Source organism: Esox lucius, chromosome 15, assembly GCF_011004845.1.
Source record: "Esox lucius isolate fEsoLuc1 chromosome 15, fEsoLuc1.pri, whole genome shotgun sequence".
Lineage (NCBI taxonomy): Eukaryota > Metazoa > Chordata > Actinopteri > Esociformes > Esocidae > Esox > Esox lucius.
Window position 1 is genome coordinate 2,589,583 of NC_047583.1, and position 18,003 is coordinate 2,607,585.

Sequence of the window (18,003 nt, forward strand, 5' to 3'; positions counted from 1 at the left end):
AGGGACCCGATAAACATTTCAGAACTCAACCAATCATCAATCAAATGTATTTATAAAGCCTTTTTACATCAGCAGATGTCACAAAGTGCTTTTACAACTATGGCTGAACTATTATCCTTACACTTTAGAAAATACTAGGGGAATAAGAAATGGCAGATATGACCTATTTGACCAAATTTTTGTTTATAGTAATACACTTGAAACAAATAAACAAAACGAAAACCTCAGACAGTGCCTTCCCACGCGATCAACCTGCCTTGAAAAATCTAATGAAACGCAGCATAACGTGGTCATCGATTGCTGCCTTGATGTACATATTTAAAAAAAAAAAAGCTTTCTGCTACAAAGATCAGTGAAATGTAGGCTAAACTGTTCATATCGGAGTGAAGAGCAGACCTCTTCACTGCTCTTCACTTCAATGAGAATCGAGAGAGTGCACGTTCACGCGAAGTAGGGGAAATTTTCGCCACAACACCGGCTCTGAGAAAGTTTGTACTGCACACATGCACTCGTGCACGCACATAGCCTACGCTACTCATTCAAAATGTGTTTGTAATTACAATGCAATTAGTGTTCTTGATATATTAAATATTACAACAATAGCCTAATGTATTTCATAATTAACCTAATTGTAATACCAATTGTCTAGCCGTGTCAAAAAGAAACCGTAAGTATGTAGTGGTCGTAAACACTTCAAACTTGGGACGTAATGGGGCGTGGCGTGTGGGGTATTTTAGGTTATCTTACTGTGTGACAGGGATTTTGCGAGGGAGGAGACGCGTTTGCAAGTAAGCCCATTTTGTATAGTATCTATAGGAAATATACAATATATTGTGCTTTTTTGTCTTTTTCAATAGAAAAATAAAAATATATATAGGCTACACAGGCTATTGTTGCTTTGGCACTGTTCTACTTGATATTTAAAATAGTATTATATTTTTGCATTTCTTTACTAGTCATAACTGGATCCTTCCACACGACGCCAGATTCTCAGGTACCAACATATTTACACGTCCCTTTCAGGTAAAGATGTATTCCACCTCAGCTAACTACACACGTTGGTAGCAAAAGCGGACAGCACTGAGGAACAGGAAAATTTAAGATGTCCCATAGTCCAGGATTGGCAGATTATAATTTTTCAAGGGTAGGCCTACACTTGGTAGTGTGAAGGAACACGAAACCAATTCTGGTTGTCATTTTTGACTGAAGGTGAGTGATATGATAGCTATTGAATGACTTTGGGGGTGTAGTTATTCGTTGATTTCGAGATACTCTTAATTCTGACACATTGAGTTTGGCTCCGATTGAAGAGCATGCATTCAGATGTATTTATTCGCTCTTATCAGAATGCCTTATTTTCCCATGTTTGCTTTTTGTATCTAGCAACTTCAATGTAAGATTTTGTTCGTGCAATATCTTACATTCAGTCAGAAAATGTCAGCAACAAGCGAAGTAAAAGGCCAAATATGGACAATCGGGGATATTAACATCAACAAATGCGGACACAGTCATCGTGTTTCTTGGCCAAAAATAGATATAGATGGAACAATGCCAGGTTTAACCACCATTGAGGTCGAACATATATTTCAACAATGTTAGTTATACAGTAGGGTATGTTTCAAATTAAACTGTAAACAGTGAGATTAAATATAGCCTGTTTATCCTCAGTTCTGATCAGTTTAAATTATATTTTCAGTCGTTCTGTAGTCTGATTCATGGCTGTGATAATTTAAAAGTAAAAAAAAAACAAAAAAACATGATCAATTACAGATTTCCATTTCAAAACTACTTCTCCAATGTTTTCGAATTCAAATATTCGCATCTGACTGGCAAGTGTGTAAGGACACATTTGAACTGGAGGCAGAAAAGAACGCTTGACCACCGCTTGACGACGTGTTAGAAAGATGTTTTCTTTAATGCCTATTAAGCAGCCTATTCCACGTAGCCTATAATGGTGTTGCACTAACCAAAATCATGTTTTTCGCACAGAACATTCAGCAACCACGCAATTAGATCTGTATCAGTCCGATGTAATAAAGATGGGTCCCATCCAGAGCACATGAGCGGAGTGGAGCGGTGAGAATCTCAGCTCATCGCTCACGGAACTGTTCACCCCTCCGCTCCCCCGCTCAAAGCCACATCAGGCCACTCCGCTCATTATCGCTCAGCGCTCAACGCATTTCCTCCGCGCTCCACTCAAATCGCCCCCCGCTCGCACCAAAAAAGGAAAAAAATGTACATGTAGATTTCACTTTTAGCTCAGACCACAACCTTTAAAAAAATGCTACTTCCAGCTCTCCTTTTCTCTCCTTTGTTATTGTTGGGCCTTTGCGCACAGTGAAGAAACTTTTGAATTCCTCAACCGTTTTTTTTTGTTTCTGCTGCTCCTCCTCTCGCTCTATTAAATAAAAAATTAACGGACGACACAAATTAAATAAAACGAACCGTTAGGCCTACTTGAATGACTAAACGAATTTGTTTGAATATTACACTATATTTAATTTAAACTTTGTTACAAGTTAAGTATTACATTTGCTAACCTTATGCTGTCTTCCCAGCGTGTTCACGAAGCACACTTTCGTGTTTTCGAGAGATGTCTTTTCAGATTCCAAAATGAATCTTCACTTACAAAAATGATGTCTCCACATTCGTTTTCTTGTACCACATTATCATTGTTAGTTCGTTTTATTTTAATACTACACCTTTATGACTTTTCTTTTTTAAAGTACTTTTTGAACTCCATTATGTCTACTGTCTACAGCTAAGTTCATTTCTGTCCAGTCAACACCTTGACAGTTTTCTCCAACCTTGTGTTTACCTGCTCCAACTGTTCCATGAACTCTTAAATGTGCACAACACATTTAAACAGGGATCTACACTGATGTTTAGTTTTACAGTGAGGTATGAAGTATAATTATGCATTTATTAATCCACCCCTTCCCACATATAATAATGGCACTGCTGTTAGAGTCTAACAGTTAGACCATCAGTCCAGACATATTCTCCTAGCAAAGTACATGACATATCCTGTAATATACAAGAGCCCCATATGTAGCAAAAAAGGTGTATGTAGCAAAAAATTATATACATTTACAAACAAGAACATTTATATAATTCAAAAAAGAACAGCACAGAAATCAGAACTGTGTGGGACTTCATAACCATCAGGAAGGATAAAGTAGCAAATCTCATCTTTAACTCCAATTAATTTGAACCGGCCGCTCGGAGTTGTGGCCGTAAGGTCTCCGGGGCCTGTCGAGGCGGCAATCCCCGAACCCGGTGGTGGACACCGGAAGTATGGGATGCCGTCAAGCTGAAGAAGGAGTCCTATCAGGCCTGGTTGGCTTGATAGGACTCAGAGGATGAGGGCTCAGAGGTGGACTTGTCCATCACCCGGACTGAAGTCACTGAGGTGGTCAAGAAACTCCTCGGTGGCAAGGCACCGGGGGTGGATGAGATCCGCCCTGAGTACCTCAAGTCTCTGGATGTTGTGGGGCTGTCTTGGTTGACACGCCTGTGCAACATCGCGTGGCGGTCGGGGACAGTGCCTCTGGGATGGCAGACCTGGGTGGTGGTCCCTCTATTTAAGAAGGGGGACCGGAGGGTGTGTTCCAACTATAGGGGGATCACACTTCTCAGCCTCCCCGGGAAAGTCTGTGCCAGGGTTCTGGAGAGTTTGGGGACCACACGAAAGTCTATGCCAGGGTTTCGTCTCTGCTCTTTGCGGATGATGTTGTCGTGTTGGCCCCTTCAAACCAGGACCTTCAGCATGCACTGGGACAGTTTGCAGCCGAGTGTGAAGCGGTGGGGATGAGAATCAGTACCTCCAAATCCGAGGCCATGGTCCTCAGTCGGAAAAGGGTGGCTTGCCCACTTCAGGTTGGTGGAGAGTGCCTGCCTCAAGTGGAGGAGTTTAAGTATCTAGGGGTCTTGTTCACGAGTGAGGGAAGGATGGAACGGGAGATTGACAGACGGATTGGTGCAGCTTCTGCAGTAATGCAGTCGATGTATTGGTCTGTCGTGGTGAAGAAAGAGCTGAGCCGCAAGGCGAAGCTCTCGATTTACCGGTCAATCTACGTTCCTACTCTCACCTATGGTCATGAGCTTTGGGTCATGACCGAAAGGACAAGATCCCGGATACAGGCGGCCGAAATGAGCTTTCTCCGCAGGGTGGCTGGGCGATCCCTTAGAGATAGGGTGAGAAGCTCGGTCACCCGGGAGGAGCTCAGAGTAGAGCCGCTGCTCCTCCACATCGAGAGGGGTCAGCTGAGGTGGCTTGGGCATCTGTTTCGGATGCCTCCGGAGCCTTCCTGGGAAGGTGTTCTGGTCCCGTCCCACCGGAAGACCTAGGACACGCTGGAGGGACTATGTCTCCCGGCTGGCCTGGGAACGCCTCAGTGTCGGAAGAGCTGGAGGAAGTGTCTGGGGAGAGGGAAGTCTGGGCATCTCTGCCCCGGATGAAGCGGAAGAAGATGTATGTATGTATGTAATATTGTCCAACGACAAAATACAATCACACAAGCAAAGACAGGCGCTTTACTCTTCCTTGTTGTAAGAGTCTGAGTGGTCTTCAGTTCTATCTGCACCTTCCTCTGCCGTTTGACCCGTTGCTGCACCTGGACATGGACAATGAAAACTAGTTTAAAACCAGTATAGAACAAAGTGTCAGCCATTCGATTCAATTCGTTCATAATTTATTTATATCACTTTTACAATTTTGTCAAATGTCTTGTTGAATCATTACTTGTGGAACTCATAGTAAAATTATTTACATTAAGTACTTGTTAGGTGACTCGATGTTCATCTATTTTGGACAAACACTCAACTCCCTTCTCAGAAATCATCATTCCAAGGTCATGTACTGAGGTGTTTATCTTTCTTATTCCCCAGTGGCCAACAAACAACAACTTAAGCAAACATTTACTAGCATAGCAGCAGGAAGTAGGGGTGGGGCTGGGGGAAAAACTTGCCAGCCAAGCTAGCTAGTAGTTGACTTACTTTACTGTACTGTAGCTTGAGCTAACGTTTGTTGGCTTGCTAGACATAATGTAATTCGATTGGAACTACTAAAGTGATTTTAGCTATATGACAGATAGTTATCTGTCTGCTTTGTAAATAAGTTAAATAAGCATACCTGAGATTGCTTGTCCAGAAATGATGACGGTGCTCCAGAAACGATGTCGGCTTGTCGAACTAAGCTGATGTTTGTTAACGTAGTCGTACAGTACCGTTGGCTAGCTACAGTAGCTAGTTAGCCAGGTATACCTTAAAAGAAAACTTGCGCTACCTGCAGTAGTTAGCTAGGTGTACTATAATTTTGGCTACACGACTAAATTACAAAAAAACTAAATTGGAAAATGTATCATGAATGATCTCAATATTTCTAAATAGCAATAACTTGTACTGTAGGCTAACCACAGTAGCAGAAGAGTGAAACAAGGAGAATTGGTTCAGACATAGCCCTACTGGTCAAATTAAATGACTTTCTCTCATGTCATTGTTTAGTCAAAATGGTTTTATATGAATGGTTATATCCTACATAGAGACTATTTAGACTAGAATTGTCACAACAATTTAATTGAAATAATATTAACATAATTTGTGAATACATTTTCACACCTAGCAGAGATTTTTCTCACTGCATTGTACAGCACAACACCTGAGCTAAGTGCTTTGGCCAGACCCCTGACCTGGAAGGCATTCAATGTTTTTAGTTGCTTCTCAACAACGTTTTTTCTGATTCTCTTTATGGACATAGAAAGACACAGTGAAAAAACGCATATAGGCAAGCAATAAAAACATCTGACACTGGTATTAAACTTTCAGGAAATCTAATGTTCGGTGGCCTCCACCTGAACCCCATTCTATGTGTACTCACACAGCACATCATTTCCTTGCTATTAGGGCATTATGCCAGTAATTGCTACAAAACAAAATTTTTAGATCAGACTCAATCAAAAGATGCTGTCATTGGCTTCAAGAATACTGCTCCTGGTTTGCATTATGTCTGAAACACCTCTGAATTATCTAGGGGAATGATAAGTTCATGAAAATGTATGATCCTGGCCAGAAGAGATAACAGATAATCATGGCGTCCCATGCTGAAGACACAGCAGAAGCACGTTGGTGCAACTACTGAAATATGGTCTTTGGTCATGAACAGAGGGAAGCTGACCCAAGAATTACAAAATACTTCCTGTTTGTGTATTGCTGTGGAATTTTATACTAGATGTGTTTCCTGTTGTCTGTGGGGAATTGGAAGTTGGGAAATCGTCAAATATGATGTGATGTGTGGGTCTGGATTTTGTTTCTATAGAACAGGGATTACCAAAGGCCCTCCTTTCGCTCTCCAGACTTTTCAGATGTTATGTTTTAATCCCGAAACCCCGAAAGACTTGATGATTAGTTCAATAGTTCAATCAGTTAACAGTTTGCATCAGGTGTGTGGGGGTTCAGACACTACAGCCACAAAAATCTAAACTATAAACATCAATTATATTTTCAGATTATTAATTAAAGGTTAAGTTATAGTTAGGGTTAGGCTTTGAGGTTAACAGGGTTTTTTAGAATAAAAATTTTAGACTTGTGTTTTTGGCTGAAACTCGCGAAGGTTGGAGTGACACTAAACATGAAATGACTGTAGGCATGAAAGTAGACATGCCTTAGGTATTTCAAATAAAAAGCCCCAAGACTAATCCAAAGATGAGGACACTTGGGTAAACATTGCAAAGTCTTATAATGTAATATAATTAAAATGTGCTGCTTTTCTTTTTTCCAGTAGAGCCGATCGTAAAAATGGTCCTCAAAGGGAACACGAGCAATGACAGCACAGCCTTCCTGGACTCTGAGTTCCGCTACACCCTCTTCCCAGTGTTCTACAGTATCGTCTTCATTCTTGGACTGACGGCCAACAGCTATGTGCTGTTTGTGCTGCATCGCCTGCGTGAAGCGCAGACCATGAATGAGATACGCATCTACATGACCAATCTGACCGTCGCCGACCTGCTCTTCGTCTGCGCCCTCCCCTTCTGGATTGACTACTTCCTTCGCCGAGGTAACTGGAAGTACAGCGATATCCTGTGCCGTGTCAGCGGCACGTTCTTCTTCATCAACACCTACTGCTCCGTCCTCTTCCTCACTGCCATTAGTGTATACCGCTACTGGGCTGTCACATGCCCACTGGACGCCACCTCGTCCAACTGTTGGCGTCGGGGGGCTCTTATCTCAACGATGATCTGGGTGCTCACCCTGTCCTTTTCCGTGGTGTACCTGGTGAAGCCGGCCGTGAACAAGGACCAGGCCAACGTAAACCGTTGCTTCGAAGGTTACCACGAAGACAGTGACGACAGCAAGCGCCTGGTGGCCATCACACACCTGGTTATCGTCAGCTGCTTCTTCTTGGTTTTTTTCATCGTCGTAGCTTGCAACCTGCTCATCGCCCGGGCCCTGCTCATCCAATCGCCCTCACAGGCGTTAGGCTCCGTTTCTGCCAAGCCCAGAGGGGTGGAGCGCCAGGCTCTGCAGATGCTGTGCGTAGTGGTGGTGGTGTTCATTGTGTGCTTCCTGCCCCATCACCTGGTTCAGTATCCCTGGACCCTGGCGGTGCTTCAGATCCAGGAGGGCTGGGGCAGTACAGGCTGGAACTACACGACACGGCACTGGCTGAATGACGCCCACCAGATCACTCTGATGCTGATGGGGCTCAACTGCCTCCTGGATCCAGTGGTGTACTGCTTTGCCACCAGGAGGTTCCGTCTGTACATCAAGGACCACCTGAAGAGGGTGGGAAAGGGCAGACACTTCTCTGACACTATTGCCACTCACATCTCCATGACGAGCCAGGGGCTTCATAACGAGCCAGGGGCTTCATAACGAGCAGCGGTCGCTCAAGGCTTAAAGCTCCGGCGAACATTGTCTTATTGTGGAGGAGGTGGTTTAGGGCAAAAGATATTGCTGACGGTTGTTGATTCACCACATCCTAGGGATGTTATATTCAGCTTGACCACAAACCACACTTAGCAATGCACACCCTGCTGAATATGCTGCCTCTGTGTTAGACTTGGGTTTGTTTGGACACAAGCAAACAACCAGAAACCGGAGGCAAAACCGTATTGCTTCCTTCCAAACATTGTGAAACTTTCTGCTTAATTCCATAATGCGTTATATGTAGTGTAATGTGATTTAATTAAAAAAAAATATTGCAGATGCACTTTTATAAAGTATTAATAATTTATTCCTAATGGCTGTTTCTTGTTTCTTGCATTTTTTATTTTATTTAAAGCTACTATTAAAATATTACAGAAAATACCAATCTCCCCCCTCTTGCAAATCATTAACACAGACAAACAAAAATGAAAAGGTGAGTAAAAGAAAATCTTTAAAGCCACACATCTTTCTAGTCAAGTGGTTTTTCATCAAATATGAAACAAACTAACTTTTCGGGCCCTAGACAGCAACCCAGACGCAGACGATACATCGTCCTGGAAAAGAAAGCCTGACAACAGAGTATCTCAGTTGGAACTGTTTTTAGTGCTAGATGTTTTATATTGGTCTGAGAAACTACCCCACAGGGTTTGGCAGTGCCCAACATAATTATCCCTTCTTCCATTTCAGTGGTTTGTCAAGTTGGTCTGGTATTCCCTAGCGGTAGGTTTTGCATACCCTGTTTCAGTTCTTGTGCAAGTACCTTAATCTACAATCAAGACAAGCTGGCATAGTTATCTTCACCTATTATGTAAGCTGGTGACAAGTCTGTGTAATTCTGCCACAGTTCATGTAGATTTCTCCTGTATCTCCAGTCTGACCTTGGCACTGTCTCCCCCTAGTGGTGAGAGCAGACAGTTGATTGACTTCAGTGACCAGCAAACAATGTATATAATTGTGGTGATATAGTAAACTATATAGACTTTCAGAGAAAATCAAACAATTAAGATTTCATAAAAAAACATATTATTATCAATTATCTTGCTTTTGTAGGTCCAGCAAGTCCTGAAAGTACATAGAAAAATCATTAAATTAAAATACATTCAAACACCCAATACCTAAATGAACACTAAAACCTTTTCAGAAACCTACTGTAAATCTATAGCATAGTTTCATTATTTGCGGAGACTTGACAAATAACCGAATAGGCTGTCGTCTGAGCAAATCAGGCTTTTAAGCATCTCGAAAAATAACTGGATTCTGTCCACGAGCAAAGCAGTCAAACCTAACTGCTACCACATCATTGCTGTAAACAACAGCATGTTACCTGGTGAAATAACTGGGAGGAATAATATAAAACACTAATCAGTACTCTGCAGTACAGCACAGTGCAGGTGTCTGAAAAAACACCTAGGCTGATTACTGTGTGAGGCTGTCATGGAAGCGTGAACCTGCGGGAGTGAGAGACTTCGCTGTTTCCCGAGAGCAACACCATGTCTTCCACAGTGGCTCTCAGCCCTTCTCGGTTTTTGTGCCACCAGCTGCATTTCGCCCTGTACTGGGCCTCGCCAAGGTACTTCTCATTAGTATTTCACCAGGAAGCCTACCAGGTTTGTCCGTTTTCTGTCTGACTATTCTCTATTTTTCTGTCTTTCAATTAGTGTTGGCCATATGAGGCTTCACTGCCGTTCTTCTAGCAGCAGGATATTATCCTAGCAGCGCTAACTCAGATTTTTGTTTTCTAAATAAAAGCCATCATTGAAATATGAGGCAATATAGTCAACAATCTAGTCTGTACATTTTATTTTTATGTTCTTACCAATATTGTTTGTGTCTGTTCTTTTTTACTGAATAGATTGTTAACTAAATTACCTTATACATTTCAATGAAGGCTTTTACTGTGATAAAAAAAATGTGAGTGCTGCCAGCATAATATCCTGCTGCTATAATACCGCTAATGAAGCCTGGTTTGGCCATCACTACATTCAATTTCTCAAAAAAATATTCTCTTCTCTCTATATTTTCTCAAATGTTTCTCCCCATTTCTATTCTGGACAGTAATGTCCATCTTGTCAGTTTTTCTTGGCCAATTGTTTGAGAACTGTGGGGAGTAAGAGAACAACCTTAGAACAAGCAGCCATGCAGATGACAGATCAGGTGAAGTCCACAGGGAGGAACGTACATTTGTATGGTGATTGGCTTAGTCAGAACTGTGCACACTGATTATCAGATGATTTGCAAATGCTGTGGGTTGTTCATGTTCCATGACATATCTCTCACACACACACACACACACACACACACACACACACACACACACACACACACCTCTTCATATGTCAAACCTCCACACTTGCTTCACAAAATTTGTGATCTTATATTCACTGGCGCTGCCAAGGGGCGGCCAGGGGGGGCCACGACCACCCTGATACTATCGCTGGCCCCCCCACTGGCCCCTCCTCTCGGGTCGCATATGCATAATATGCTTCTGAGTATGCATAATGTACTTTTATCTGATATTTTACATTAGGTACTATTAATTTAAAAGTGCATTATGTAGGATTTTTGTGGTGGGTAGCGACAACGCACCCAAACCTGTTCCAGCCAATCTTTAGCCAATCACATTTGGCGAGGCGGGACTTGGCTCCGTTTGTGAACATGTCTGCGATAAGCAACATTTCCAAGGTGGAAGAACTAATGACATAAAATGGATGGAGTTCGACTCTGATTATTAACTTTTTCTTACGGACAGGTAAATTGATTTATTCACATTATTACAGTATATTCAGATTGTTTAGCTTTGTACTGGGTAGCTCCCAGTGCTGCTAAGCTAACGCTAGCTTGGCTAGTTACCCAATGAAAAACAAGAAGTTGGACATGGAGTTAGCACTTTCTTTCTACAGACAAAAAGATTTGTGCATTATTATTCCGGTTGTTTAGCTTGATATCGTGTTAACTCTAGCCAGTTGCAGCATCCAGAATCACTAAGCTAGTTTTGACTTAGCTACAGTTATGTTACTGGTTTGTCTAACATTACCCAATTTACATGAAAGATAAATATGTCTAAGGAAACACACAACTAGATAGCTTTAAATCAATAATGTATATTTTTCATAATAGTTCATGTGAAAGAAAATAACAAAATGCATAGGCTGGCCTTACTTTGTCTCATCTTATGTCTGGCAATCTGTCCAGCCTGGCTATGCATATATTCATTTCACATGAACAATTATAAAAAAATATATACATTATTGATTATGATAATAAATTGCCTAACACATGTACATACAGATACATAACAAATTGAAACAGGATTTTTGTGGAACTCAAAATGTTAACTGTCCCATATGATTCTATGCACATCAGATAATTAGTAACTTTAACTGTAAAATAATTAACTTTATAAAATAAATAACTTGAAAAGTATATCAGTATGCAATTCCTTAACTCTCATACTGTTATTGTTTTCAACTAGCCTATATACTACAACAGTGTAATAGAATTCCTGAAATGTTGTTATGGCTTTTGGTTTTTTGGTGTGTCACCCAGTGATGTAGTCTATATTTTTAGTGAGTATACTGTGATTTCCCCTCCCAGCCTCATACTCGCCTGTCCCAGAGCAACACCCCATACACTAAGCACTGTGACGTTTCCATATACAAACTAGTATACACGGACAACTGCTTCAGTATTGATGGCGTTCATTGAAAGCCCTGGAAAAACACTTAAAGTTGATACCAGATGAGACATATTTAACTTTTTGAAAAATGCAACTGAACCTGAACACCACAGGACATCACACACTAAGAAAACCAGCCATGCTCTTCCCTTAGAGATTATCCATCCATAACAGGTTCAAGGTATCAACAGGTCACTCATTAACTAATGTCTCAAGTTTAAGGCGAGTTAATATAACAGTTATATTTAAAGTATCAGTCATTTAATACAATTTATTGGATTATAATATAATCCAATAAAATAAGATATATTAAACTGATAATGAGCACTTTTACTTTTGGTACTTTAAGTAGCCTACAGTATATTTTGATAATACTTTTGTATTACTTAAGGACAATGTTGAATGCAGGACTTGTAACTGACAAGTAATTTGTAACTCTACAACACTGTTTTTTCTACTTTTACTGCAATACACGATCTTCCACCTCTGTAAATCACCAACAACAGTTGTGCATGAATACCTGCAGCTGTGTTTAACACTGAAAACATATAGCTCAGGTCAGCGTTTACTCAGGGCTCTTAAGTTTTAAGGACAAGAGTGACACCTTTTTTGAGGAAGTAACCTCCTTTAATGTGCATATGACAATTATTCACCTCAATGATAAATTCATTCATTTTAATGAATTAATACACCCCTGGACTGTAATATTTCAGATGTGTTTTGAGCAAGATTTCTGCTCATGTTCAAAACTTTGTGCACATTCAAAATATATCCGTGTTCTCTGAGATTTGGAGGAGTCGTGATATTTTGAGAGAAATAAAGTACCTAAAAAAAACTATAAAAATAATCTACCTGCAACATAGTCTGCTGTGCATTACGTGATTGCTCTGCTGATAGGGTAAATGTCAGACCGTCTGACAGACACAGAGCCCCGTTTGCTTTTTACGTTGACTGTCACGCTCAATGTGTGACACTTGAGAGCCCTGGTGGTTTACCTGCAGCTACGCTACACCTGCGTGAAGTTGGCCCCCCCACCAACGCAAAACATCGTCAAACTATGCTCGTTCGTTTGTGCTCCGTTTGTGCTGGTTTGTGCTGTAAAAAGTTTAGTTTGTGCTGCTTCCGTTTTTTAGATATTAACATAATATTTTTAGGTCAATCTGAGGTCAACCAGCCCCCCCACATGCTCCAAATTCACCCAAAATAGTCTCGTTTGTTTGTGCTACGTTTGAGCTGGTTTGTGCTGTAAAAAGTTTCGTTTGTGCTGCTTCGGTATTTTAGATATTACAATAATATTTTCAGGTCAATCTGAGGTCAACCAGCCCTCCCACATTCTCCAAATTCACCCAAAATAGTCTTGATCGTTTGTGCTGGTTTGTGCCGGTTTGTGCCGGTAAAAGTTTAGTTTGTGCTGCTTTGGGTTTTAAAATATTCGACATTGAATTATAGACGATGACGTCACCAGCCAACTTCACGCAGGTCTCCGCTACAGTAGCAGCGAACCTTTAACGTTACCTGCCGGTAACATGGTCCCTAAACAGTCCGCTCACAGTGAAGTCCTGCACGGATCACAGATGCTCGGTTTGTTATAAGAGCAGATTAATGGAGCCGCTCGGTGTTTGGCTAGCTAATAAGCCGTTTGCCTGTAACCTTGAGCTTTGTCTGAAGGCGCCGAGTGGCCAGCCAGGCTCCGACACACCCGACACATTCCGCACATCCGCCGATCAGTTTAACCAAGCTAACCCCCCCTCCCGGTAACGGTCAGAGAGGCATGTTTACTTTGTGTCTCGGTCCTCGCTCCGGTCAGTTTTTAATTAGCCTACATTAGTAACAGTTCATTTAGTTATGGTATGAACTTAATCCTAGGGAAAGCAAACAATATAAGACATTTGTAACGAAATCCAAGAGTTTATATACTTGGAACAGTATTCTAAAGTGAAAATATAGGGAATCCATTAATGAACAATATAATAATCATCTGATATCAACTTTAAATACACAATCCAAGATGACAAATTATTAGAACATTGAAATTTATTGCAAAAAGTGTACATGAAAACATGTTTTCAAAAAAAAAAAAAAACTATAAAACAGGAGATAAAAAAAAAAGAAAACATTGTTTTAAGTCCAAACCTGTTAGACCAAAAAAAAAAGAAAACTGACTATAAAAACTATAAAACGTCAACTCTCAAGGCCTGAACTTCAACCTTGCCAACACACACAAAAGTAATTTTTGTCTGTGACAGAGGTCAATTAGCTGGCCATTTTTCTTTTTATCTTCAATCAAAGTTTGAAGTGGCTCTGTCTTGCAAATTTCCCTGCATTTCTCTGCAAATTGTGACAGTTTTTGCCCTCTATGAACATTTTCACGCAAGTTCTTGTAGGCTTCAGTGTCACACGCCTCCAGCTCCGCTATTGCTGCAGTGTCAACAATGGTTTTTCTGTCAATCCCACAGTTGCGGTAAGCCAGGGTTTTGGTGACTCCCTTATCGATGTACTGCAGGACCTTTTTATACCTCTGGATAACATGCTCTGGTAGAAACACTGGGAGAGAACAAAGGTGCATGTAGAAACATAAAATGTAGAAACTGATAATCTAATGTGTGTAATCTAAATATAACTATAAAATAGTTACCACAGTTTTCATTGTACTCATTAAAACTCAACGTTAATCAACCAGAAATTTGCCCAGCGCTGGTGGCATAGCTCCATCTTCGGTCAGGGAGTGAATTAGAATTGAATCCAGCCCAGACAGAGCTCTGATTCAGCCCATACTTAGGCCACACCAAATAACATGTAAAATAGGTTACACAGTGCGTTCTAAAACACTAAACAATTCTGTTATTGATGTAGCTACTATATTCTCAGTATTTTGAAGTGGGCACAATTAAATCACGTTAACAAAACCGCATGTTGATTACTGGTTTAGCTAGCTCAATAAAGTGCCTGCTGCGGTCACTTTGGTAGGCCACACACATTGGCACAACACAATACCGTACAATTTTAAGAAAACATATGATGAAATACACAATTACCGGCTTCTTCGTCATTCTCGTCAATCAGACGTTGAGGTCGTGCCCTTTTCCGCGGAATTCTCTTCTCCATCGCCATGCTTTCTTCCGAGCTGGAACTGTATGTCATACGGTTCTCCAACCCTATTTGCGTGTAACTCCCATCTCGGCTAATGAATTCAATCATTTGGTGTGACTCCCCTTCGTCGAGTTCATTACTCCAAAGTGCAATGATATTAATGGCTGGCTTTATCCCAGTTATTTTAACATCTTCCAACATTTTTATAACCTTTTTAGGTATGTTTTTTAAGATTTAGATAATTTCGTAAACGTCCTGGGACCACATGCACTTTCCCTTGAATTTCAAAAGCCTAGAACAGTAAAGCTTCGAAATGTTAAGTTATTATAATACAATCACAAACAACCCAATTGTCCAATGAGGGCACTGCTCCAAATAAGGAAAAAAAGGCGCATACTGAACCGGACGTAGGTTTTTTATATATATATTTGCTTGGTTGCAGGTTTTTGAACAACAAAAAAATGGCACTTGGAACGAAAGTTGTTTCACTTTGTGCGCAAACCAGCAGTTAGTCGAATGGCTACAAAAACATAGACTCATCAAGTCAAGGATGAAATGCAGACTGTGTAAAAAAAAAAATGAAATTCCAGAAGACACAAACAGGCGATGGATTCCAATGGTAAATGTAGAAAAAAAAAATATATATATAAGTACAACTACAATTTAACATGCTACAATATATTATAATATTGTACGTTATTTCATTACATCTAAATTATGTTTATGGTGATTTCAGGAAATGTAGAAGACGAACACATAGTAAAGTGAAAAAGACATGCAGGGCGGGATCAGTTTTTGAGAAAAGCAAGGTGACCTTACAAAACTGGATGAAGTTCATATACCGGTAGGTAATAATAGACTGTAAAAAAAAGTTAAAATCTGCTGTTTCAGTATTACCAGTTAATCTCTCTCTCTCTCTTTGTGTGTGTTCTCTCTCTCTCTTTGTGTGTGTGTGTGTGTGTGTGTGTGTGTGTGTGTGTGTGTGAGTGTGTATTTGAGCAAGAGAAAGTCTCTTTAGTATTTTTTTTCATTTATAGAATTTATTTAGCATATTCTCAAATTTGCTGTTGCAGTCTTACCAGTTAATATTGTCGGGAATTTGTTGTCACATCCAGTGTAGACAGCGTCAGCATCACTGTTATATTTGCTTTTGTCGCAGCACTCTGATGTAGACCTGAGGGTCGAAACGTTGCTTTTAATCAATTCTTTTGGAGCAGTAATTTTCAGTGTGCAGACTTCACACTTCTTTATTTCTTTGTAAAACAACATGTTATTATTTTACTGTGGTTTGGATGAAAGTTGAAAGTGTAGAATTTTTTATTATTATTATTATTATTTTAAAGGACAACGCTTATGCAGCCAATCAGCAAAAAAAGCAGTTATTAACAGTATTTTTGTATTTCTAGTATGGACGTGGGAGAGTAGGTGGAAGATGGAAAAGGAAAAAGTGGGTGTTCGGCATGCTGGCCATTAAAGCTCAAAGACGACGACCGATTTTGCGACTCGTAGAACGCCGTTCAAGAAATCATCTCATTATCAGAAGACATGTTCGCCCAGGATCCACAATGTTAAGTGATGAGTGGAGACACTACAGGGCTTTGACAGGGATGGGCTACTCTCACTACTCTGTGAATCACAGCAGGTTCTTTGTTAACCCAAATCATGGAGGACACACACAACATCTTGAAAGGGCATGGTCTACATACAAAAGTCAGATCTGGAGATTGAGAGGCAACAAGACCGAGAAGCTCTTGAAGGAACACCTGGCCTGTATTGAATGGACTCATTGGATGGGGATGGAGCACAGATATGGTCCTCTGGGGCGTTTGATGAAGGATATTAGAAAGTATTACTGCATTTAAGACATTACATTGGATAATGTTATTCAAACATTGTTCAGTAAAGTAATTTGAGGACATAAAGCTAATACATTTTTTTAAACAGCCACTTGAGTCATAACTTTACTGAAACACAAAAACAATCACTCATTAATGGATCCGTTCCCTTTTCACTTTAGAATACTGTTCCACGTTCTAGGTAATTCCCTCAGAGTTATGTAGTAATTCTGTATTAATTACTAATGGGTTCCCTATATTTTCACTTTAGAATACTGTTCCAAGTTCTAGGTAATTCCCTCAGAGTTATGTAGTAATTCTGTATTAATTACTAATGGGTTCCCTATATTTTCACTTTAGAATACTGTTCCAAGTTCTAGGTAATTCCCTCAGAGTTATGTAGTAATTCTTCATTAATTACTAATGGGATCCCTATATTTTCACTTTAGAATACTGTTCTAAGTTCTAGGTAATTCCCTCAGAGTTATGTAGTAATTCTTTATTAATTCCTAATGGGTTCCCTATATTTTCACTTTAGAATACTGTTCTAAGTTCTAGGTAATTCCCTCAGAGTTATGGAACACTTTATTAATTACTAATAGGTTCCCTATATTTTCACTTTCCCTCAGTAATTTCTTAGTAGTTCCTTTCATAACTATGTAGTAATTCTTTGTTAAATATTCATGGGTACCCTGTATTTTCACTTCCCCTCAGTCATTGCCTATTTTGATATAATTTACCCTAATACAGACACACATAGGCCTACTGTATAGTAAACCTACCTGAGGTAAGTTAGTTAATAATGGCAAGGCACTTGGGGTTCCATTCTGAAGTTTATTTCTTCTTAAAGACCTCACTCATGAAGCAGTGGACCATACGGGGTGTGGGGGGGCATGCTGGGTAGTAGTTACTTCATAGTTATTTTTCTTGAACCTTAATTAGTAAATACTTATTAGTAGTTATTTGGGAGGCATGACTACATTCAGTAGTTATTGATTAGTTAATTGTTACTTAACACAATAAAAAACTCGATATTATATACTGATTAGTTAACACATGTTCCTTAGTAGTTAATAGTAGTTACTGAAGTGTTCATAGATAAATACTTATTAGTTCTGCAATAATTCCTTATGAACTATGCATTAAGTAAGATACAGTATTCTAAAGTGTTACCGAAATCCCAAGAAGTGTTCCTTTATCTCTGGTGTTTTACTAAGACTTACAGGGCACACCATAACGGACATCAGGGGTGCAATCCCAAACGATGGCATACTATTTAGAATCTTTGATTTCTGCCACCATTTGTTCCAGTATTTTATCACTGATACAGCTTATCAGCTCATTTTGAATAGTTTTCCTCAAGTATGTGATATGCTGTGCTCCACGGTCAATTTGTCTCACGTGATCTCTCAAAACAAAATCAAATTTAGCCATTAGTTCCACTTCTTTTAGAAAGTTCCCATTGTTGTCCTGATG

The 18,003-nt window shown here is 40.1% G+C and overlaps 2 protein-coding genes and 1 long non-coding RNA gene across 8 annotated transcripts in view; all 3 read left to right on the top strand.

Annotated features, from left to right (window-relative positions):
- LOC114840956 (platelet-activating factor receptor-like) overlaps positions 1–7,884 on the top strand; it is a 24,037-nt gene extending 16,153 nt beyond the window's left edge. The window contains exons 1-3 of one of the 6 annotated variants that reach the window (XM_029125587.2): positions 762–788; positions 957–1,023; positions 6,779–7,884. In XM_029125587.2, coding sequence (XP_028981420.2) covers positions 6,796–7,872 — 1,077 coding nt within the window. In that variant the 5' untranslated portion in view covers positions 762–788; positions 957–1,023; positions 6,779–6,795 and the 3' untranslated portion in view covers positions 7,873–7,884. Of the gene's footprint in view, positions 1–761; positions 789–886; positions 1,024–1,108; positions 1,210–6,778 lie in introns of those variants that run through there. The other 5 variants (XM_034297378.1, XM_034297377.1, XM_034297380.1 and 2 more) reach the window with 5 other exon arrangements.
- The window catches only part of LOC105010010 (platelet-activating factor receptor), a 40,672-nt gene extending 32,463 nt beyond the window's left edge, over positions 1–8,209 (top strand). Inside the window, exon 3 of the mRNA XM_034297368.1 lies at positions 7,892–8,209. Coding sequence (XP_034153259.1) covers positions 7,892–7,897 — 6 coding nt within the window. The 3' untranslated portion in view covers positions 7,898–8,209. The remainder of the gene's footprint in view (positions 1–7,891) is intronic.
- Positions 8,210–10,498: 2,289 nt separating this feature from the next.
- On the top strand, positions 10,499–16,631 carry LOC114840965. Its single transcript, XR_003782955.2, has 3 exons — positions 10,499–10,675; positions 15,429–15,536; positions 16,099–16,631. It is a non-coding gene; the product is annotated as an uncharacterized LOC114840965 (long non-coding RNA).
- The last annotated feature ends 1,372 nt before the right edge of the window (positions 16,632–18,003 follow it).